The 25128-nt window shown below is 35.4% G+C and overlaps 1 protein-coding gene and 1 long non-coding RNA gene across 10 annotated transcripts; one reads left to right on the top strand and one right to left on the bottom strand.

Moving 5' to 3' along the window:
- On the top strand, window positions 1–24227 carry LOC110832922 (uncharacterized). 9 transcript variants are annotated; one of them, XR_002544089.2, is made up of 19 exons: window positions 70–223; window positions 1540–1634; window positions 2567–2720; window positions 3216–3326; window positions 4502–4710; window positions 6178–6333; window positions 7220–7361; window positions 7813–8094; window positions 8740–8825; window positions 10171–10480; window positions 12155–12300; window positions 12488–12616; window positions 13532–13668; window positions 15103–15346; window positions 18136–18363; window positions 19472–19622; window positions 21074–21188; window positions 22235–22392; window positions 23064–24227. XR_002544089.2 is itself a non-coding variant. In XM_022070356.2 (18 exons), the coding sequence occupies exons 2-18, from the start codon at window positions 1549–1551 to the stop codon at window positions 21424–21426; spliced, it is 2790 nt and encodes a 929-aa protein (XP_021926048.2). In that variant the 5' UTR covers window positions 1–63; window positions 1540–1548; the 3' UTR covers window positions 21427–24227. The 9 variants fall into 9 exon arrangements, 4 of the variants coding, with proteins under 4 accessions (XP_021926048.2, XP_087201179.1, XP_021926047.2 ...); XR_002544091.2 differs by having other exon boundaries at window positions 22997–24227; XR_002544090.2 differs by having other exon boundaries at window positions 22235–22398.
- Window positions 15455–25081, bottom strand: LOC110832925 (uncharacterized). Its single transcript, XR_002544094.2, has 2 exons — window positions 24860–25081; window positions 15455–15940 (listed from the first exon to the last, which is right to left on the bottom strand). It is a non-coding gene; the product is annotated as an uncharacterized LOC110832925 (long non-coding RNA).
- Between the last annotated feature and the right edge of the window lie 47 nt (window positions 25082–25128).

Raw genomic sequence — 25128 nt, 5'->3', positions numbered from 1 at the left:
GTTAGCTTCTTGGTTGGTTGGTGGATCCATGTGAAGTATAGCGGGAAACGTTGAGAGGAGCATGTGGGTTTTAGTACATATTTCTGTTTTTGAATTAGACTTAATGTTGTCACAATAAGTGTGGATTGGACTGTTGGGAAAGACGGGACTGTGAAATCACGGATGCCTTCGCTAGATATTCTGATATAAAATATATTATGGAATAGTTTGAGGAATGAATCACGTTAGTGGCATATGAAGTAACGCTTTTATAGCAACATTTTATATGATAAGGGCATGTACGTAATTGGATCTCAGCTGATAATTGAAATTATTTGGAAGAGAAAGTAGGCCTACTCACCAATATGACATTACGGTGGTGAAATAGCGATTTAATGTTAATCTAGTGTTAGGTACCGATCAGTGAAGATTTGAGGGTTGAAGTTCACACGTTAATTGTCAGATGTGGCCTTACAGGTTGTGACGACACGTGATCTTGTATGTGGTTGCCATCGTTTTGGAGGAATGTATCACCTCTAACTTCTACTCGGAACATGGACGTGATATGTTCCTTTGAAACATTGACAACCACCCACAAGACTGCACTTCATAAATCCGAGGACCACAATCGAGATTACACTAATCGTGCTTTGGTTTATTGAATGTCTTTGGTTTTTGTAACAAACACCATGGAGTAAAGTTCTTGATATCTAAGCTGTACAGAAAGGATGAGAGGGGAAATTCTTATCAGTGACTGGTACACCCACTGACAAAACATGTTATTGTGTCTAAAATTCCGGTAGTTTTATAATGAAATGAAAAACTAAAAATACACACTTGCCAGCAAAAAAACAGTTTCTTTTACTCTGTACCTGAAACACCAACATTTGCAACATGATGTACTTCTCAGCCAGAAATCCCTTTTATTGCCGGAATCAGTATCAGGATCTTCCCTGACCTACTTGATTACAATTTGTTTTATTTCCTTCTCCAAATGATGATCCCTTGTCCAATAATCATTTTAGATTTTTCCCCCATGTTGAATTGCTCTTTTCCAGTTTTCCACATTTGTATTTTTGATAGCTTGTACCATAATGTTTTGAATATCAGTTGTACTTTGTCTAATTTTTTTTTGAGTTATTTTGGTTGTTAGAAAACACAATTGCATTTAGGGGTTTCATAACCGTGTTCTTGAGAAATGGAAAGTATGACAAAGGTTGGTAGTGGATGTTGAAATGGTTTAGTTTTGGTCATTTCCTCCTAATAATTTATATAATTTTCTCCCAAGCCACTTGTGAATTGCTACATTTTTGATGCCAAAGTCAGAGGTCTATTCATTTGTGTCCATCAATATTCTTAATTTTTATTTACATATGCATTGGATGAAATATGACATGGAGCATTTTCTAACACTATTAGACACTACTTATGCAGGTATTTTCTTAGACATGTTATTGGAAATGCTGGGTAAGTGATGTGTATGCGATTTACTTTTGCATATGAATATTACAAAATCATATCCTCTACTGTGCATTTTGGATGATAAATGTGATTTTTCAGATCAGTATCATGGCTGGTGATGGTGAACAAAATAGTGACCAATGTGTACTGAAAACTATTGTGGGTCATCTGACAGCTTTCAGTCATGTGTTTAGGTAAATATTAAAAATATTTTATTGCATTGAGTTAACTTTACATAAGTCAATCAAAGAAACAGAATAAATAGCCAGTATAAGTGGAGCCTTACCTTTGCTTGAATTACAAAATTGGACTTAAATTATTACTCATATAATGATTTTGTGCTGTTACAATATTCTTCCCCTTATGACCTTTATGGGAATTAAATTTTTTTTCTTGCAATCTCATGGCCAAATTAAATTGGGATTTAAGCTTTTTAAAGGTCAAGTAATTATACAAAAAATTATATAGTCCATTCATTGCAATTTTAACTCAGAATTTTTAAATTAAGGTTGTATAATTTTTTTCCATGAAATTTCAAAATAATCAGACTGGCAGCTTAGTTTACACATCTTTTCTGCTTTGTTCCTACAGTTTTTGTTTATTCTTTGAAACACTGGAAAACAGATGAGTTGGTGTGACAGAAATTATTTAACAAACTGTACCATGACTTCAGAATGATGTAACTTTTTCAGTATTACAGTCAGGTCACGTCTTTCAAAGTTCATGCCTAGAATGCACAACTGATTAAGGTTTATCAATAATGCAAATTATTGTTTCTGTTCATTGAATTCTTTGTCAGTACACGGATAAACACTACATGATACTTAAGCTGCAGTATAAATTACTGGTAATCCATCATGCATTTTAATTAGCTTTGTAGATTTTTAAATTTGCCCACAAGCGCCCTTTGCATTGCAGAATAGACACATAGTCAGTCTGCCCTTGTACTTCTCTCTGTCATGGCATGTTTACTGTTTAATTGTCAATGATCTGCTGTGATGAATTCTCAAAATATTGATAAGAACATTACTTTATCCATTGTTTTCTAAAATCAGATAAGGGCGTATAAAGTATGATGCCAAAGCACCACAAAAGTTAGTTATTTGTAGGTTACTTGTGTTTCTAGATCAGACCCAAAAGTTGCATTTATGGAGTTCATGTATGCTAACAAGCAAGTATGCCATGTGGCTTTAAGGCAGGATCTTGCTACCTACAAGAATGTGGCAATGGGAAAGTTGTATCAGGTCACACATCTTCATCCAAGAAGGATGCTGTACAGAGTAAGTTGTACATTGAAAGAATTGAGAATGAATCTATTTTCCACATTTATAATCTTAATTACGTTCATAACCATTTGAAGAAGGTTCAATAAACAGTTTTTTATATTACAACTCACCATTGAACCATATTTTTATTTCAGCCAGTTTATAACCTGAAAACATATTTCTCTAATATTTTATATTTTCCCATCTAATCCTTGTTCTTCCAAATGACTTCTTTGTGAGTAGTCATCAGGGCAATGATGATGGAGGCAGTATGACCTCTGAAACGTTGGTTAACATCGACCAGACTACACAGCACAACACCCAGAAGACAGAAATCTTCATACTGACCGCTGTGAAAACCTAAAATCTTACAACTGTTACAAACTTCACACAAGAAAGGCAGAATAGTATTGTGTGTGCATACTGTGGTCTGACTGACATCATCCATGCTTTTAATTATAGTGAGTCCAGTATAGACAACATATATTGCTGTAATTTGGTTTATTTTAGGATGGTGAAGCTGTCCGACTTTTGGAAGCAACGCGTGAAACGAGTTTCATACTTTCAGCTGATAATGAAGAAATGGTATTAGAGCCTAGTTTAAACACATGTAATTATGAGGTGAGATATATAAGTTAATCAGAAGAACATACAGAATTCTAACAATGTTACATTAATTCTTGTTAGAACATAATAACAAAAGATATGTGCAAGTTACTGAATGACATTTAATTAATACATTAATGTCAGAATTCTACCATTTTTATTTTATGCATGATACAATTTGAATTTCATCCACAAGTTAACAAGCCACAGTGAACTTTGTTTGAATATGTTCTTCCTGTGATCTTGTGGCTGTATGATTGTTGTGTGTGATGGTTAAACTCAATTACTATGGTTTCCAAAATTGAGAAATTCTAAATAGTGAGAAGAGACTTAGTGATCACATTCTCCTTGAAGTGTGGAGAAGATTCACCAAATTGAAACGATGAAATTTGCCTCTAATATTTTTGTAATTGATACAGAATAAAGTGGGACAGAAGCAACATGTACTGTGAATGAATATGATAAGTAAACTCAACTTGCAGGAAGGTGACTGTGATAGGCAGTGTGCTGTAGTCACATTCATTTGTATGAAGTCCTGAACAAAATATACATTCTAGTTCTTCATAAACGGTGTCCTTACATCATAACCATCATCACCATTTTATTCAATTAGAACATGCACAAATATAATAGCAATATTGTAGCACTGAATCAAGTATAACACCCTATCATTAACAATTTTTTTTATTATAAAGTCACTTCTAAGGACATTGTAGTTATTATTTCTCCATTGTAAATAAGTAGTTCCCAGTTGCACAACTACCCATGTTATGCAACTTAACTTCCTGCAGTTCTGCTGAATCCAGATTGCGCTTTGTTACCGCTGTAATCAGTTAATCCCAAACTCTTGTCATGTATAAACTTGTGACATTCCGTGTGCTTATCTCAGATCCTTTACACATTACCTGGGTCATTGAAAAGGATCTGTCTAATTCAAAGGCCTTCTTAAATGTTTTATGACTGAACTTTTATATGGAGAAGGGTCATTAGCTCTATGCAGACCTCTCAGATCAACCCCCGCTGGCTGTCCAGTACTGCTTATTTAATATATATGCATACTTAGAGGCCATCATCTCTTCTTATCTGCATCCCAAGGACACTCCTATTATGTGGCGACAAGAGACCCACTTATTATTAATATGAGAAATATGCTATATTAATATATAACATCATGTTGGAATACTTTTCAGGGTAAAGTTGTTGAACCATGTTCTTCACTGGGAATTTACCGACTCCATGACAACAATCGACTTTGTCTCGGTTTCCTGTTGACATTTGCTGATGTTCCTCTTCCAAGTGTTGGCCAGACTGTATCTGTGTACAATTGCCATTTGTGGAGAAATAAATCTAATGACAGATATGATGTTGTTCTCTGTGGGAGAAGCAGTATTGTTTTACAGTAAGTAGAAAGTGATTTTTTTATTGATTGCACACTTTTATATTTTGAGCCGTCACCAACAGAGGGCATTATATTATTAATATCTGAACTTACTTCTGCCTTGTGGTATGTTTCGGACAATAAATAATACTGTAGAAATAAACAATGACATGAACAAACACCATGGAAATGGAATTTAAGCGGTCTTTACAGGCAGAGCAGGTAACTATTTAAATGCTAGCAAAAGGGGTTGAATTCCATAGAAAGTATTGTCTAACCTCCTGCTGTCGTCCTGCAATCTAGCCAATGCTACTTGCTTTATAACACATTCCATTTCCCTAGACAACAGATATATATGATGACTTTTTAATGGTTACCCCAAAGGATGTTCTTGTCTGACTTTACTTTGTACTTGAATATTGCATTAAACCCAACTGAGAACACTGTAGTAAGTCAAATTTACAGCTTTATTGCTTTGTAATTTTAGTTTGTTTTTATCCTTTGTTACTGTAGATCAAGATAAGGAAGATATTAAGGAATTTGTAGCCAGAAGCATTCTTTATTATTATACTTGTCTTGCTAGTGGATGATGCGTTGTATATGATCATTACTGTATGTAGGCATTGTTGGTACATGGGCATGATTAGTATGTCGTCTATGAATATTATTGATATGCTGTATATATTTTTGATTTAATTCTTGTATATTGGTGTATGTTATAATAATTTATAACATATATATACTAGGGTTTATTGCAACCAGATAATAGAATATTTTGTAACTTTGTTTTCTCCAGTACACTGTTTCAGACAGTTTTGGTGAACAAGATATATTTATAACCTGAAAACAACATGTTGACATGTGTATTTCAAAAATCTGATACCCGGCCAACGCAGGCAATGTGCAGACAATGGTAGAATACCGAGAATTAGGCAAGGTCCAGCAAGATAGACCTATTTGTAATACATAAAGTTCTGGAAATGTTCTGCAAGGTTACATGCTTTGCTGAGCAGTATATATACTACATCGAGTCATGATGTTGATCAGTCTCGTACTGCCTCGCTCTCCAGGTTTGAAGCTCTGTTTAGTCCATGTCGGATGGTACATTGTGATATGGTCTTAAGTCAGCAGACTGTTATACAGGTTATATTTGCACAAATAATAATCTTTGTTTAAAGTCTAGCCTCCTAGCAGATTATTCCACTGGTGATGACCAACCTCAAGACTGCTCGACCAACTCGTCACTCTTCTCAATCCCGGAACAAATCAGATGTGTGCTTAAATTTATGCTTAATTGTAAACAGTATGTGATTGTGTGGATTACATACTAAAGCCAGAAATTTTTATTTTATTTGAATGTACAACATATTTCAGTTTAGTTTATATATTTATTTAATCATTGGTAGGTGTTAATTACTGGAAAGCAGATAAAATAATTTCACTTTTACATGTGGAGCTTTATGTTTTGCTCTCTGTGTTATTTTCCAGTGGTGAGAGCGACAAGACACTGAACAGTGAAACAAGTAATTTTATAAACATAAACTTGAACTGCTCCTATCTGAATCTCTTATGGGTAGAGAAGCAGCTGGGACACTTTGAAGAAAAGTTCAGTGATCCTTTCCTCACTGAAAATGGCATAGTGTGGTAAGAATATGAAGAAAGTGTGAGATGTAATGTAGCACATTAACCAGTTTGTTTGATTCATCATTTTAATGCACTGAATTGGCTAAATAGATTTACCTTAGCAGCAACATATGTGACCTATTTTTTTGGGAGTGCCCAATCTTTGCTAGAACCCCAGTATATCCTGAACAAAATTTTTGTCATCTTCAGTCCCTCCTTGTGCATACAAAAAGACAACCTGTGTGCAGGAGGTGTGTCCTTCCATGTCATGGACTCCATTTTTAAATCTGATGTGACTTGAGAGATCCAGGTGACAATTTTGTTCAAGAACACTGTTGGTTGTTTCATGTGAGAAGATGCTTTACAGAAAGTCTGATATGCATGGTTTTTCCTCAGTTGTCTGCTGCTTTGGCACCCATCATGATGACACCTTCCTGTATCCAAGCGTTTATTGGATGATTTTGCAGATTCTCTTTTTCAAATGTTCAGATCCTGTGTAGTTTCTTGAATTTTGAGGCACTGGTTCTCTTGGATATTGCATGAGTTGGGACCCGCAGTGCTCAGGCACTTGAAGAACTGGTCGTTCCCAGTATCCAGTATTGCTAATGCAAGATAGGTAGTGACAATATTTTAGTGTTTTAATTAACTATTCTGGGTGTAAGAGTTGCAAGTTTGGCTACAGGACATCTTTATTTGCATGAATGAATGTTCATTTGCCTAATGATGGTCTGAGGACCAAAATGTGTGGAAAAACTGACATTTGTCAGAACGAATATATTGTTAGATAATGAAGTCATGTGTGATAAAGGATATAGATAACACAGGATCAGTAAGACAAATAAATGTATTGAAGTTACCAGTTTTGTGACAAACTTTATTCATATTTTACTACTTTCTTGTTCCGTAGCAAATCAGCACGTGAATTACAAGAAGGTATGCTGATAAAAACAGTGGATGTTTATTATCCAGTTAAGAAAGAGGACATCAAAGAGAGATATATTACTAGAGAATTTCTATTTTCTCCACACCAATGCATTTTTTCCAAACCAGTAAGTATAATACAAAAAGAGGTTTTGAGATAGCTTTGTTGTTGAATGTCAAACATATAAACCAGTAGAAATTTATGTTGTGGAATCTGTAACTAATCACCGAGTGTTTGCTGGAATAATGATGTAATATCTTTAGTAATTGGCAAGATTGTTGAAAGTCTTTAAGGCCATCAGGAGAGACATTTACTTCAGGGGTAAGAAGTTGGTGTTCCTGAATTATATATTCATATGTATCACAATTTATTGTATTGAGTGGGGATAGTGGTCTAAGAAAGATTGAATTCTGTTAAACTAGTCTCCAAAAAGAATTTTAAGCCCAGTCTATGTTTGATCCTGCAGAAATGAAGCAGCCATTGCCAGAAATGAGCTTGTTTGTTGAGAAAATGCCTTGAATATAAATATGTGTTTAAATTTTAAATGTGTGGTTGGTAATGTTAATCCTTCTTTGCAGCTTTCTTTCACTGGAGCGTACTTAACATTTCATGACTTGTGGAGACAGGCAACTAGTAGATATAATCTAGTGTCATCAAAGGTCTGGAACTACCATCTTTTCCATTATACAGATGGACTTGTTGGTTTGTTGTCAACAAACCTCATCAGTGGCTGTTGGACACTCAGTGATGCAACAAAAGGTTTCCTTTGTGTAGTTACTGGTGATATGGAGAACTTGATGATGCTTCATGGTGCTGTAGTGCTTCTGATTAAATGTACTATTGTGACAGAAGTATTTAAGGTAAGAGATGCATAGAGGTGAGCAATTCTTTCCTGCATCTCACATGTCAGTGCTAAATGTTGGCGTTTAACTTGTGACCATTTTGTTATTGCTACACATCCTCTAATACATTCCACTGAAGAATTTGGGATACCATGCATGATCTGTAGGATATGAGCTGTATGAAAATGGCTGTCTTTTGGGTTGTAGCGCCGTGAAGTCTGGTAGAAGTTAACTGATGTTTCAGGTGACTGCCCTGATGTTGGAGGCAGCAAGGGCCTCTGAAACCTAGGTAAACTTCTGCCAGACTACATGGCGCTACAACCCAGAAATCAGCCGTCTTTTCTCAACACTGTAAGAACCTCAAATCTTGCAAAGTTATAGATATTAACAAAATGGACACTTTATGACATGTAGCATATAGAATTATTGGATAATGAGGCATGTATTAGAAGTTTCATAAAAATCAATTTGAGTAGCAATTGTGGTCGACCAATAGAGATTACTCACTTATCTAAGAAATTCACTGTGTGGTTTTGGAGATGAAGATTCAGGTTATGTATGCATTTGTTTTGTGTAGTTTGTACAAATAATGCATTTAATATTTTTTCATAATTTCCTTGTCTTGTCTTCATTTGATTATTGTTTTTCTCTTATTGTTTTCAGGATACAAACTTTGTGTATATTTACTTTACTGCGACAGATGCACGAATTATACATACTTTTGATTCCAGGGCTGGAAATGATTGCAGGTATAGGTGTGCGAGTATGATACGGATAGAGACAATTAAAATTATGTTGATCTTTTATTCTTATTCATCTTCTTTCTAAGACAGTTTCCACTTTCTGTTGGTCTGTCTTCCCACAGCTCTTTCTCTATGTCATTTGCTTCCCATGTTCTTTCTTCCTTTTGTTACATGTCTCCTAACCTGTTACTCTCATCTGGATCTCTCTCTCTCTTGGACATTTTCCATTTACTTTTATGTTAAACACCTTCTTCCGTGTTCTCTCTTTGTTCATTTTCAAAACATATCCATACAATCTTATTCTGTTATTTGCTGGTTTCCTTTCCAGGGTGTTTATTTTTAAATTCTTTCTAATTGTATGGTTTCTTCTTTTAAAAATGTTATCTTTTGTACCTGTAATATACATATATCAGACTTGGTACATGATCAAGATTCTGTTCATATGGCAGTTTGGGCATGTTTGAACTCTTAACTGCATATCTTTTCCTCCTTTTAAGCATTTCCCATTTCCAGAGTATGTCCCTAGCTAAAATATAAAATTTTCTTGTATTTTTTTTTTGCAGTTTCTTTAAATTTAGAATTGGAAGAATTTGAACTGATGGAAGTTAAGTACCTCTCCCCCCCAAGTGCCTACATGGCGTGTAGTGGGACAGCTTTACTTTGACTTTAGTACTGTATGAATATGTTAAACTTAAAAATTCTGTGTTTTATATCTTATGAACATGCATCTCCACAGAAGAAATCTTCTGACTGCTACAGATTTGGTAAATAAAATGTGTGACATGAAAGTCCTGCATTATTAAAAACACCTGTAGAGTCCGTGTATTTTTGTGATGGTTATACACATCTGCGACCTTAAAATTTTATACTCCTCCCCAAATACTGCCAGGGTGATAAGTCAAGAAGAATGAGATAGGTGGCATGCATGGAGGGGCAAGAAGTATGCACCGGGTATTGGTTGGGAAGCCTGAGGGGAAGAGACCGCTGGAGAGACTTAGACGTAGATGGGAGGATACTCTCGGGCAGGATCTATGGGAGATAGGAGTTGAAGGAGACTGGATTTTGTTGGACCAAGATAGGGACTGGTGGAGAGCTTTGGTTAGTTTGGTGATGAACCTTCGGCTTCCGTAAGCCATCTAGTTAGTTATACACATCTGCTGTGGTGGGGATTTTAGTTTGCATTTGTAATAAAAATATTATGGTAATGGTGTTGGTGGTGATGATTATGAGGAGGAGGAATTATTCCTGTCCTCTATAACCCTAAAATATGTGTTGTAATGGGTTTGCATTGTATTGCTTATAAAAGAAATATTACTTTTTATTAATAAGGTTTTGTTTCTTATTGCTTAAGGTTAATGAAGAAGAAGAAGAGGAAGGATAGTGTCATGACATGTCATTCTGACGGGTATGTAAATGACAGTGAAAAAGCCTCAACTTCTGATATAATTCATGCAAGAGAAGGGACCAAGAATAAACAGAGGTCAGGACAATTTGATGTAGAAAATATTGTGGGATACAATTTAGTGACTAAGGAAACAGTAGTGCCATCTAAGTACACATGGTTGATTGTGGTGCATCATAAGACAGCAGCAGTAAAACCCTCTCAGTGTGCACTTCCAATGTGCTGTCTGCTTGTCAGTTTGATTGGAAGGATTCATGAGGTAAGTTCTTTGTCCTTTTTTTAATATAATTACATTGAATATAAATGCTTTACTGTCATGCATTATTGAAAACAGTTTATCATACACACAGACATCTTTATTACATTCAGTGAATCCAATTAGCCAGATGGTAATAGGATATGGGATAAGTCATAATAATACAGTATATATATGCAGGTAAATTCATGCTGTTAAAAAGATTTCACATAATATAAGCAAAGAATTCAAATAAAGTAGTCATACATTCCAAATAAATCCACCCATTACACACAGTAGGTAAATTATACTACCCATTTATATAGAGAATACAACCTTGAACATTATGACTTATTTGGAAACATTCTGATTTCATCAACAGAGAAAAAGGAGTGTGTGATTCAAGTATCTTATTGCTATTTAAAATCAAACTGAAAAATTTCTATGAATGTGTGGATGCAACTGCTTTGTTAATGAAATAGGAAAAATTGTGCAGCAATGATGCATGCTTCAGCATCAGTTTGCATTTGTTTGGGTAGGAATAATTGGTGATCTGAAGATGGCTGTCTTTGGGGCTGTAGCACCATGTAGTCTGATAGAATTTTACCAGACTGCCTTGAAAACCTCAAATCCTACTAAATTGATGTTCTGTTCATAGGACCTTATGAGCTATCATCTCAACTCTTAAGGGTCTCTTATTTACATTTTATAATGGAATAATTACTTCAAATACTGGAAGATGTACCAATGTCAACATGATGAACTATGCGGTGTATGTCTGTTGGGTCGCCCTCGGACTATGGTTACCGTGTTCACCACTGGACCCAGGGTTTGGAAGTTCAAACCTGGCTGAGTTCAATGGATTTTAATGGTGATAAAAATTTGTAGCACAACTTCCTTCGGAGGGGAAGTAAATCCTGTGGTCCCATGTCGCATATTTATGGCATGTAAAAGAACCTTGCGAGCATGAACGAGATGTTTATTGCCAAATTATATTGGAAGTCTAAACTACAGTTTTACATGAAACTCCAGAATGAACATATTTAATGAACTTGTTAATGACATCAAGCTAATAAGATTCTCACCTTACATGAAGACCAGAACAGATTTTAAGCTCTTTCTCTCTCAAGTCAAATACTGCTTTAGAATATTGTAACAGCCAGTTTTCGAATAGGTTGAAGCAGTGTTGAATAATTCAGAACTAGTTATGAACAGCATGAAAGCAAGTGCATAGAATTCTTCAGTTTTGTAGTTGGAAAGTCAGTGTTGGAAGAAGGCATATTAAGTATTACCTTCTATTTGAGTAACAAATTCAATAATTTTCCTGCCTCTTATTTACACTTCAGGCATTGGATGTACTTTTCTGAATATTGCTTGTTTTGTTAGTTACCAGCAGTTATATTTGACATATAATTCTTTCTGTTAGTGTCACCTTGTATGAATTTAATGTTGTTTCTCTTTCTTTGCTTTGTGCCTGTGTCACAAGCAATACTAACTACATCCTTCTCAGAATAAAATAGAAAAGGCCAGCATATTTTACATTTGTCAGAAAAGAGATTATACATTCATGTACTTGACTGTATAGTATATCTTTGAATATGTCATGTCATTGTGATCAAGATTTGAAGTATTAATACAAGCGAGAGAAATCAATTTTATTATGCTGTGAAGAGGTCATCTATTATATTTCTATTGTAGGTGGCAGATGGTTGTAATAATTCTTCTCAGCGCCAATATTTAATGCTCAGTGGAAAGCTTCTCCAGTTTGTTCCACTTATGAGTAAGGACAGTCTCTACATGTTGAGTCTTCCAGACAACCCAGCATACCATCAGTTTCCTCTACCGTAAGTGTATTTTCACATGTATTAAAATTGGAATAGAGCTTAATAATACATTTACTGATCCTGTTCAATACATTTACTGATTCAACTAGATGTCAGGCTGTCGAGATGTGATGGAATTGGCACACTACAAATTCTGAATTGTCAGTGGGTAGTGAGACCAGTATCTAACAAATTTCACATTCTCCAGTTGCAGGCTGAAGCTAAAGTCATGTGCATTACCTGATCTGCAGGGCGTGTGCTTACCAGAAGAGAGCACGTTCTTATCAGTAAACATGCAGAAGCCAGGATTTCTTAACCTTAAGGCTGATTCTTACAAGTGAGTTTTGAAGTGATGTTCGTTTAATAATTATTTCACATTCACTTTTTTCCGCTGGGGTTTTTCCTTTTTTTAAGTTTTCCCTGTACCTGGAATGGTATACCGACCTGTTACCAGTAGTGTCATGATTCCTCATATGTTGCAGATCTGTGTTTTTTATTTGTGACCTGAGTTGATAGTTTACAGAAGTAATATCACTCACCTGTAGATTAAAGGATTTGAAGTGAAGGATGCAAACTTATTTCTTTCCAGTACGTTTCATTTGTAATATTTAGAAATTTACATACAGGCATATAATTTGCATTAAAGGATTCTTACAGTAATTTATTAGTTGGTATTGTATTGTTTTGTTTTATCATTTCATTTTTATTTGCTTTATTTCCATCTTCCTTATTTGTCATGCATTAAAGAAGGTTAAGTAATGTGTTTTGTATGTAGTTTGATTTTATTGTTCAATATATGTATAGTATTTTTACTAATCTCTGCTATTTCCTGTGCTTAAAGACACAGATCCTTGTTTACTAAAGTGCTTGAGGGTGTGTGAATGTTATTAATGGTGAGTAGGAAGATGGAGGTGTCTCCTCCCACATTTGTCTGCCAGCCACTTCTGTTGATATTGAAGTATGTGTGTGAAGGTGATTATAGCAATATAAGTAATGCATGAACCTTGTTGGTGATAATGTTGGATAAGAAACAGATGCAATTATGTTGTGACTTACCATTCCTGTTGATTTACTTTTCTGTATCATGTACTGATCGCGTTAGGAAACAGTTTAAATACCCCTTGTGGTTATTTCTGTTGTCTTGCAGGTTCTTTAGTGTACAGGGAGGAGTAAATTTATATGGAAAGTAGCAACATTGAAGTTAAATGTCAGCTGTATTGTGCTGTTGTGACACTATTTTTCTTTTCTGCAGTGTAAGTGACAAGATCTTGCATGAGGAGGTTGGGCAGAAGGAACTGATAAATGTTGAAGGAATTATCAGTTATCGTCTGCATACAAATGTGAAATATGATAGTGAGAAGAAATATATTCCAGGTTATGGTGTTCCAGGTAAGCTTTGTAAGGGTGAAGTACATATGAAATAGGTGCCTGTATGTAGGGATTTATTCTGTTTACTACATTTAACTGTTGTTCCCCGGAGAAGTTTAGGCTTTGTTTATTTGCAACTTGTGAGGTGTAATAATTATATTATGGATATTTGAGGATATTTTGAACTAACATAACAAACTTAAATTATCCAAATTAGTTAATATATATACCAAATTCAGTGAGATTGTTGCACAATACTTCTCTCCTAACTGAATCATAATTTGTCCTATTCTCAGTTGTCTTCAGCATTGTTAAATTCATTATATCATTAATAGTGCCTGAGACTACAAATGAATGCCAAATGATTTCCTGTTCATTTTGAGTTACTAAATATTACTTGAAAACTAGGTATATGAAATGAATGGAATATTTTCTTACATTTTTGTTTTTCCTTGCTTTCATTACAAGCTATGCAAGTTTCATGATCAGCCTCTTATTTGTGTCATATCATTGAGAAGTAATTATGTTAATGATTAACTAAGATATAGTTGGACACTGTTATTCTATGGACTACCCAAATGTTCAGAATGTTTAATATAAGTGCTTATCAATGGAAGTCACTGTTTAATACAAAGAAGTATTTGTCATCTTGTAATCCCAAACAAAGTTATGCCATGACCCATATGCAGCATGTTCAGGATAAACTAAATTCAAGAACTGAAGCAAGTTTTAGCATCTGTTGACACCCTATGCACTGAGTAGTGCAGAATGTTCAAAGACGGCTACTGGTGGTTATGGATGATTATAGTACACATGTTGAAAATTATTTCACTTGGCTTGCAGTCTCCTGAGACTGATGTGTTCAGTTTCACTATACACATTTATGTTTGTTATATTTTATGTCATATATTAGTACAGTTAAAGCTGTAGATTTGTGGAGATTTTTAAGACATTGACTGCAGAAGCTGCTCACTTATTTTTACATGAATATGCATATATTTTTACAAACAGTATTTCTGAAGCTAATTTCTGAAAATAAATAAAATATAGGTAAATTCATGAGGCTCTCATTTTTAGACTGTTACATACAATTTATTTATGTATTAAACATCCCTGGGAACCAAATCTTTATTTCTTATGTGGATGTTTTGTATTAGATCAGTTATAGATATTTTGTTGCATATAGCACCATAGCTGTTAAAGTAAGACGGAAGGATGTATCTTATTTAAAATTACTGTAAGTGAAACTCCATAGTGCTGTGCTGGGGATCAAGAATTTGTAACAGTATAATACTACATGATGAAAGTAATTATTGAATGAATGATGAATTAACATTGTAAGCTGGAAAACATAAGGTAACTTTATAATGAGGATTTACTCTACATGAAGCTTTAGTAAAATGCAGGAACTGCTACTTCATTATTGTAAAGTATCAACACTGTTCAATGTTTCAGGTATGAAGAATATAGTTTTGAAACTTGACAGCACGCTTGCCTGTGGTGAAGAGATATCTCTATACCTAAGTAAATGGAATTTCCGTGCCTATCCACTTGGTCTTGTCCCAGGAGCTCAAATTCGTGCCATGTTTGTAGCAAAACATACATCTTACAACAGTTTCCATACCTACTTACAGGCAACAGAATTAACCGCAATAGAAGTATTGTCTGTGCCTCAGCAAATGGGATTAGAAATTTTTCAGTAAGTATCATGCATTAGGGACAGGAATATCATTTCTTAAGAGAAGTGAACATTTGGAACTTAACTGTTTCCCATTAAAAATGTGGAATATATAAAGATATATTTGCATTTTTGAGGATTCAAATTGGTCTATATTTGATACATTTTACAGGTGTATTATTCTAATATAATTTGTATTGCAGTATTGTATTAAAAGTTTAGTTCCTTTCACCATTTTGTAGTAGGCTAGTATGATGATATTTCAGAGACATTACAGTTTGTCTCTAAAGGGACCAACACTGGTCAAATTGCTGGAACATGGGACTGTAAAATACTTATTGGTGAAAGAAACTTTTTAAATTTTTCTCCATAATTTCACATTCATGAGTTGTATTTACCAAATCAGGACATGTTGATTGATGAATTGTTAACACTTTGGAAAGGCAGTCTGTTTTTCCAACAGTACTTCCTTGTCAAGGCATGAAAATTCAGAATCAAAACGTATGAGCTGTTTGACACCACCATTGCGTACTTGTCCTTTCTTGTATGTGAAGGCATGGATGCAAAACTTGACTCCCTTTGATCAGAGTTGACACCAACAAACAGCAGGCCATTCTGAAACAGGGACAGACTGTGTTGGTGTATAATTTATATAAATCACCATGTATAGCCAAACACTAAAGACTGTACACAAGACAGACTGTTAGTACATTGAAACTGAACCTAAAAAATGTTGTGAAATATGTGAAGGAAACAAAACTTAAAAGAAAAAAGGTAAAATAATATTGCAGCAATCTGGCCCTTTTACTGTCATAGATAGGTGACAAAAAATTGTAAGTATGGTATCTATGTATCACAGTTATGACACCAGGACTATTAGAATTACAGGCAAAGAAACTGTAAAACCCATTTCATTGTTTGCTTACAATCAATGCATGGGTGGGGCTGACTTGAAAGTTCAACTGCTGCACTCTTACTTGATTTAGAAAAGGCAAATGAAGAAATGGTCTATGTAGCTATTTTTCAAGCTTCTGAATGCAATTATAATATATACAGAAATAACATGGTGAAAAGAACTGATCAGCTGTAATTCATAACTGAGTTGAAGGACTATTTGTGAAGTATGCTAATGTGCTGGAACAAAAAGTGCCAGGCCAGCATCCTAAGAATATAGCAAGATCACAAAGATGATGTGTGTCAGAAGTGCACAGAGGACAGTGTACTGCTGTGATATGTGTGACATTGGACTCAGCATGGAATGTTGTCAAGACTATCGTGCAAAGCTAAATTTCTAAGGTAATAAAATACTATTCCTTCATAATTCTTGTAAGTTTACTGTGCCAAAAGTAATACTAAAATAGATTCATGTCAGTCTTCCAATTTTATGTACTTCTCCAAACAGTGTCAAAATTAGGAGAAAGAAATTGTTTCTTCCAAATTTATTGCTGTTCAAATTAAATGTTGCACTTTCAAGCTTTAGTAATTTGATATCCTCCATCCCCGGGGCCAAGTAATAATTAAATGTGCATTGAGGGGTTAGTAAATCTTGGAGCTACTTTTCATTCTGTTGTTTATTCCACTGTCAGATACATAGAGTATAGTATGCCTGAATTATCATAAACTGGAGATGTTATGAAGCGTAACACAAGAAGTTTTTCACGTTTTAATCATTTGAAGTATAAGGTTTCCTGCTTTTGTGATTCTTTTTTACCTGTGTCAGAATTCTGAACAAATTCATTTTCATTCCATGTCATCATCAGTTTTCGTGATTTTTATTTTACAAGTTGGTATCCGTGAAGTAAAAGTTCTTCCAAAGTTTCAGTTTTGTGATTAAAATCCCTAGATATTAATTAATTAATTAAATGGGCAATTTTTACTATGTGGCAGCAATTTTTTACAAATATTTAAATATCTCCATTCTTTAAAAGGTCAGAAATACAGAATTTGGTGTTCAGTAGTACTTTTTCTCAGAAAATCAAATTGTGCAAATTTTATGCATATATCTGCAATATTTTGGACATTTTTTTATACTTGGTAAAAGTTGAAATAATGGAGATATTTACATGTTTAGGGCTGCCACAACCTAAAAACTGCCTAATTTCATTGATATTCAGGGATTTAGTCACAGAAAAAATTGAAACTTTACTTCATAGATATATACTTGTAAAACAAAGATCTCCAAAATTGATGTTGGAGTGGTTGACAATTAATTAAATTTTGTTTGATTTGATATGGAATAACCCATGGGTCCGCAGTGGCCACACGGTCTGAGGCGTGGGCCTTGTGCCGCTTGGTCACTGGGACCGTGGGTTCAAATCCCACTCAAGCCATGGATGTTTGTCCGTGTTTTTCTGTGTTGTGCTGTCCTGTGTACAGGTAGAGGCCTTGCGATGGGCCGATCCCTCATCCAAGGAGTCCTACCAAATGTCCATAGATCAAGCCAATGTAAAGTTGGGACCCACAGTGCTCAGGCACTTGAAGAACGGGTCGTTCCCAGTATCCCAGTATGGAATGACCCAACATTTATACAGTCCTTTTTCTTGGTGATATTCTTACATTCCTTTATACCACCATATCTACAGCAAATGTTAAGAGTTTACTTTGTTTCATTTCATAACCAGAAAATTCGAAGTGTGTGCAATCTCAAACTAGTTTGCTGAATTACCAGACGTGCGGTGGATGTCCTAAAAGCAACAAATGCAAGTAAAAGCTTAGTTAGAAACGTGCATTCATGTATACTATTTGAAAGATTATAAAGACACAGACTGGCACAGTAAATTAATATTTTTCTGACCATTTTGTGTGTGCAGTGAGACCTGTAGCACTACATCACATGACTGGGGTGAGAGTTGCATATTGACTCACCAGGCTGAACATGCAGCTGCAGGCAGCACTTTGTGGGGTTGTGTCAGCATGCTGAAGATACTCAAGCTGACAGTAGTTACATCATGTACTCACTGCAGTAGTGTATTCAAAAGTGGCTGCTGTGTTGGTTGCAGTACCTACCCACTATCATCCAAACTCAGTGTTAGTGCAACGTAAGTAACAGGATTATTTTAGGATCTAGCTGTTGAATATTATTGGTTACATATTGTAAACTACACAAAGTCAAACACTGGGGTTATAGGTATGATTCCTGTGTGGGGCATAGATGTATGTTTTGTGTAGGTATTGGCCTTGCAGTGGACCGATCTCTCTTCTATGTCCTACCAGGTGGTCTGTCAATTAATTCCTTGCATTGGAATATTGAATCACACCTTTAAGGGAAGATGGTGCCAATTCTAGGTAACATAAGGTAGACTCAGTGTCAATTTGAAATAATGTAGTCTTTATGTTTTGTTTTTGTCAACAGTGGGCACATGAATGTTAGTTTCTGAACTTTCAAGCAACTGCCTTGTGGATATGTGTGTTGTTCCAATTTACAGTCTGGCATTTTCTGACTGAGCATAAAAAAAGGCTGTACAAAAACTTGCATCACTGGTAGAGGATAGATCAAGGTCAAATATGGTCTGTTTATTTTGCCCTCCCTGTTATTGGTTGCATAGTTACAGCATCAGTCTCATTATTTTTGTGTCAGACCTCGTAACAACTAGTACTTTGGCAAATAAATGTTGACATGAAATGCCAGGAAAATAGGATGACTATAAATTTTAATGGCTGACATAAGTAGAGCAGTAGGCCATTTAGAAGGCATCCCCAGCATCAAGTCATGACCCACATCACAATTATAGGGGTTCACAGCACACTGTGAAGGGTCACTAGAAAATTGATTTTTATAATGAAGTGTTTGAAGTATTGAGGTTCTGTGCCTGTGTGCCAACTTCCTGGGCAGGCAGATGCCAGGAAAATCAGTACATATAGTTATAAAACTAAAGGTGAAGGGAGGAGATGATGTCACAGATAAAGTTAATCATATTGATAATCTATAGTATTTGTTCATTACTCCTTTCTTAACATTCAGTAACTGCATTTTATTCACAGAATGTATTTGTAGGATTTCCATGTTTCTTTGAATGAAGGCAATTATTTCCTAAACAGAATTAACCAGTTGATCTTTGTAATGGAGAAGTTTTGTTTTCTTTGAGGTTAGAACTCAGTGTATAGTGTATTCAGTGAAAAATTAATATTCTGAATGTTTTTTTATAGTTCCTGCATGGAAGATATATTTGGAAAAATTCTAATCTTCATGAAAGATGAACAAGTGCATCAGTATCTAGGACTGTCAAAACAATACTGGGATGTACTCACTAAATTAGTCAGTCGGGATGGTTCTAAAATTGAATTGCCTCAAAATCAAGTAAGGAAATATTTTGTAATTTATGCTTACATGGTATGTTGAAGAGACACTAAAGTAACTTTTCTGTCAAGCTTTATATAGTATATCTAACTTTTCTATTCTGGTAGGTGTTTGAAAATTATGTACTGTATTCAATTAGTGTTTCCTCCTGCAGAATTCCACTGGGCCTGCCTAAAATGCACTAGTGAGCATGGTCCCAACCCTGAACCGTGGCCCAAGGGCTGGGCCTGGTAGAACAGATAAAATTCAAGCTTTCTCAGGCAAAGAAAAAGTTATTCGTAGTTACGCTTATCCTATGCTTGTGACACTGTCAGGCTGCAGAAACAAATACCACTGATTTGATTTTCTTGTGGATTACTGTAGCTGCCCCCTCCCAGAAATAGTTCAAGATGATACCTTACGAACTTGGCATCCAGTATCTTTGTACTCGGACACCAATTTAATCTCAGATATTCTTAGAGCATCATTAAATAATTCATTCAAGAATTACTGGCATTTATACATGACAATGAAAATGTGGTAATGAAACATTAGTCGGGCAGATTGTAAATAGATTGGGCTTCATTCTGGCTGGTTTAAAAGAGGTCAGGTTTAGGTGGCTATGGGTAACATGTCTGAAAATACACTGTGGGCTTTGGCCAAATGCTTTCAGGCTGGGCTGGGTGATATTCTAAAATTTTTGCTTGTGCAGGTCTCTAATATGTACAGAGTGAACAGTCTCCCAAATTCTGGAACGTAGTCTCATACAGCAAGGCCAAGGCTGGCTGAGAAGGTTCAATGTGTATGCACACATGGTCAATGTCACTTGAAGCAGACTGGAGGCTGGGATAATCACGTGGTAGGAAATCCTTGTGACAGCATGAAAGTTGTGTGTGTACTTGTTATTAAAGCATGTGTGTCTAGTACAAGTGGCTTTAAATGTTAGAATCCTGAACTGCACAAAGTCACTAGCAAATTCTTTTGGTGCCTCGTAACATGTCTTCCAAATTTTGGTAGGATAACTGAACTCCAAGTAGGATTTAAGTATAATAAGGAAGTATGTAGTTTCATAAGCCGCCACGGTGGTCTAGTGGTCAGAACACTAGCCTTGTAATCCTGGGGTCCCGGGTTCAATTCCCAGTGGTGCTCAGATTTATAACTTGTGTTGGGCAAGGCCATGGTCTAGGCATCACGGAGTTTTCCTTCGGGGGCTTCCCCGGTTTTTCCATGGCATCCCAACAATTACTCCACTCACACACACAGAAGAAGGCAATGGCAAACCACTCCTGATCATCTGCCAAGAACGTATATATGTATGAGCAGGGCCCTGACAACCTGAAGAGGATGGAAGGATCCTGTTCATAATATATGGACCTGTCGTCAGACAGAACACTAAATAATAAAATAAATAAATATAAAGTAGTTTCATAGTATTCAGTTAATAGAGCCACAGAATTTTTTCTCTCTTTCAGTGGAACTCTCATGACCCAATTGGTAAACGAGTGCTGCAAGCATTAGTGAAGGCTGCAGATAAACAGCAGCCACGCTTTCACATTTTGTGTCGTAAAATGAAAGTGAATAAAGAAGGTATGTATTACAGTTGTCCCGGTATATCTGTTGATATCTTATGTCTGTGTATGTGGATATGTAACAGTGAGTAGTTGGTTGCCATATTAGTGTTCCTATTGGACTGCAGTAACAAGGAGGCTTTTATGTGTCAGTGACCGTGAGAGCTATGGTGGTAGATCCACCTCGCCAGATAGGTCAAAGGATAAGGGCCAGACAAAGAGAAGTTCCTGGTCTTCATGTTTGGGATTTGAAGTGAGGTGCTAGTGACCCATCACCCTTCACTCAACAAGAATCTTGTCAACTGAAGGAGCCACAGAAGCCAGTTTATGGCAGAAGTGACATATAAGGGATGACAAGGTGGTGCAGAGACTACTGCTGCTTGCTACTAGTACATACTTTGTTTTACAATGCAGAAATAAATAAAAATCATGAGAGTATCTTATCATGACTTGTTCCCATTTCTTTCATCCTGCAACTATATGCATTATTGTCACAGCACTTTTATTTTTAAGACTCTTTTTGGTCCCTTATGTGATGTACTGTTTTGCTTGAAAGTACCAACAGTCAGTCACACAGTGTGGCTGAAAAACTTTGAGTAGTGGACTATTTATTTTTATCATTAGCAGGTCATTTAATGTAAACTGAATTGTATTTCACCCCAGTTTCTTTTGTAAATAATAAAATTAACTAGTAGTACTTTATAAATAAATCTTACTTTACGCTGAAAACATACACTTATGTTTTTACATCATCAACTAATGTGTCAGTTGCGAAATTAGACAAAATGCATTGATCGGCCATGGGCTGCAACTTACACATAGTCTAGTTGGCTGTGTTTTACAGTAGTATACTGCTTAAATTGTTAATCCTCGAGTTAAGTCCAGCTGGCTTTGTTGTTTGAACCCTCTTTTTGCATACAACAAAGGTTAAATATCTTATTAGTGTAAATTTCACAAAGCAGTCGCAGTATGTGAAACATACAATATAGACATCCTCTGTTCATTATACACATTTCTTGGGTTCTGCTTTATTAAATTCTATTATTTGCAACTTTTCACATTCAGATGCAAGATACGAAGAATTACCAAAGTTGTTTTGCTTGGCACTTCGAAGACCAAAGCCAGATCAATTATATTCTATGCACAAAACAAGGATGTCATAATCCTAAAGAACCAACAGTGAACACGTGGTGAATGAAGGCCTGCTTAATGTATCGAAAAAGGTGAGGGTAAGTTAAATATGTGCAACAAATTTAATGCATGTATTACAAAATGTATAAAGGTAGTTAATTTCACATAAGAATCATAACTGGAGTTGCCTGCAGAACACAAACTCAAATACATGTGCCCTATACTTTTATATTACTGAAGCCTCTTGGAGATTTATATAGTTAGAGAGAAGTTTGTTTTTTAACTTTCACCAAATTTTTTGACAATAAAAATTATATAAAAAGTATGTTAAATGTTTAATAGTGAAAGTTGTTCAATAAAGTGCTGTGAAGAACACTGTAAATTTTGAGTTTTGGGTTTAAAATAATATGATTATCTGAATGACCTACTCTTTGTGAACAATCCAATGAGTTTTATGTAACTTTGACATCATACAAAATTCAGTTAATATTCTGAATTGCATTCACACGTTTCTTTTGTTCAAGTAAGTAATTGTAAAAACGGTTCATTTCAAAATTAACAATGTTGACGTCAAATAAAGTCACCAGTATATGGAAATCTGGGGGAGCATGACAGGAAAGAAAACAGTACTGCAATTCAGGACAAGATGAGCGTGTGTATGTGTTACTAGCACGTAAAGAGTGCTATTTGTTGCAGTAAGTAACCACAATGGATAACCCAGAAACCGAGATTTGGAGCTGGATCCCTGTGCCTTTATTCACAGATGTTCTGGAAGATTCAACCCATGTGCTTGGAGATGCCGTTATCAGACAGGAAATTTTGGTGGTTGAGGCAGCAGAACTGGAAGCATTGATTCAAGTGACAGAAGGAGATCATATCTTGGCAGCCCCCTTGCACCATCACAGGTCAGCTGGAAGAGTGATTTAGATACCGCAGCGTTGTAGTTTAAAAGTAACAATTATTCATGGCAGCAAATACAATAAAGAGTATATTTTAAAGACATTAATGGCCAGTGTTGCACCAACAGTATTCATTCCGATCAGTTAACAAGTTTGAGGAACAAATTCTTCATTCTTTGTTGATGGTTATAACATTGCAGAAAAGTTGGTCATCATTAACAATACAGTTACCACAATTAAGGGATTTACGCTGTTGGTAAAAGTGAAGTCAAGATTACTGCATGTCGTGATAGATTCTACTACAAAGAGAAAATAAAGGCATTGTTGGCTAAGCGTTACAATGTTAATTTAAATTGATTTGACTTGCTTCCACACAGATCCAGATGTCATTGACAGTTATGTTGAAGCGTTGTTTACACCTAATGTGGTGTTGGCAGTGTTGAATATCATTGCTGAGAATGCTCCCAATCTGACAAAACTTAATATGTCTGACAACAAACTATACTCAGTTGATGACCTTAGTCTATTTTCTATTAAACTTCCTAACCTCATAGCCCTTCAAATTGGAAGATACAGGATACAGGCCATGCACCTGTTAGATTGTTTAAAAGCCTTTTGTCTAGAACTTGTACTAGATGGAAATCCTCTGTGTAGTAAACATCAAGATAGTAATATATATGAAAATGAAGTGACAAAGAGGTTCCCAAAATTGTTGAAGCTGGACATAGTTGACCTCCATTGATCTCTCATGATGTTAATGAAGACTTACACACAACAATGCTAACAATTAAGAAAAACTACTTGTGCTCAGAAGAAGGCTTAAGTTTCGTCCATCGCTTCCTAGGAGAATACTACCAACTCTGTGACAGTAACATGCAGTGTTGGTAAGTAAACTGTGAAACCTAAATGTCAGGCTAGTGCTAGACATCCATTATAAATGCCTTTGGTAAGCACAGGATGTATCAAGCATCATCATTGTTATTATATGGGCTTAAATTTTATATAAATAAAAAAATGATTTGTGAAAAGATGTTTAAAGAATCACTGAATAAACAATATATTTAATTACAGCAGCCTTCTCCTCCATCCTTCCTGGTTTAACTATCATCCATTCCATTTCTCTGTCACTGGTTGTGTCATAATATCAGTAAATGATATAGCATTGTTTATATAAATAACAGAAATTCAGTAGTCACTAATCACACAAATAGATATCATGAACTACTGGTAAGGAAATTACTCAACTGAATTACAGCAATAGTAAACACTTGAAAGTTATGTACCTCTGGTAATTTCATGCACAACTGTTGTGGGTTCTCTCTCCTGTGGATAACATGTTATTGGTGCCAAACAGCAAATGGTTTGATTTTTGTGTTTATATAGAGGTGAACTCATCTGATTGATTTAGTTACAGATAAATATGTATACTGTTAGCGAGAGAACTGAAATGTGGTGGGTGCACAATTAAAAAGGGATCTATATTGGTAAATGGCTTGAGAAATATAGTGAAATGTACTATGTTAACAGTAAAGAGGCCAGCTCAATATAAACTAGCATATCAATGAAAATTAAGTAGTAGTGATTAACAATCTTATAAACCCCGACATATCAAAATGTGGCTGCTTCGTGGAAAATCATATGTGGGGGAAAAACCACCTACTTTCACAAATTCCAAGATTTAAGCTAGACACATTTTTGGTTGCTCTGTTTTCTAACAAATGCACATGAACGTGAATTTCATTAACACCATTTCATATATTTGAAAATAAAACTGCCTTACACAGCTATCTGATGTGCATTTGAAACTTGCATGTACTAGAACTGGGACATCGATGTCGCACATCGTGAGATGTTTATGCCTGCTGTAAACATTTGGAGTAATCCCTGAGTAAACAAAGTAATATAGTATCCGTGTTCGGAGTAGCTATT

This window comes from Zootermopsis nevadensis, unplaced genomic scaffold (genome assembly GCF_977971745.1).
Source record: "Zootermopsis nevadensis isolate Lab colony 2312 unplaced genomic scaffold, Znev_1.0 Znev_ptg000008l, whole genome shotgun sequence".
NCBI classification, from domain to species: domain Eukaryota; kingdom Metazoa; phylum Arthropoda; class Insecta; order Blattodea; family Termopsidae; genus Zootermopsis; species Zootermopsis nevadensis.
This window is presented reverse-complemented; position numbering and strand designations above follow the sequence as displayed.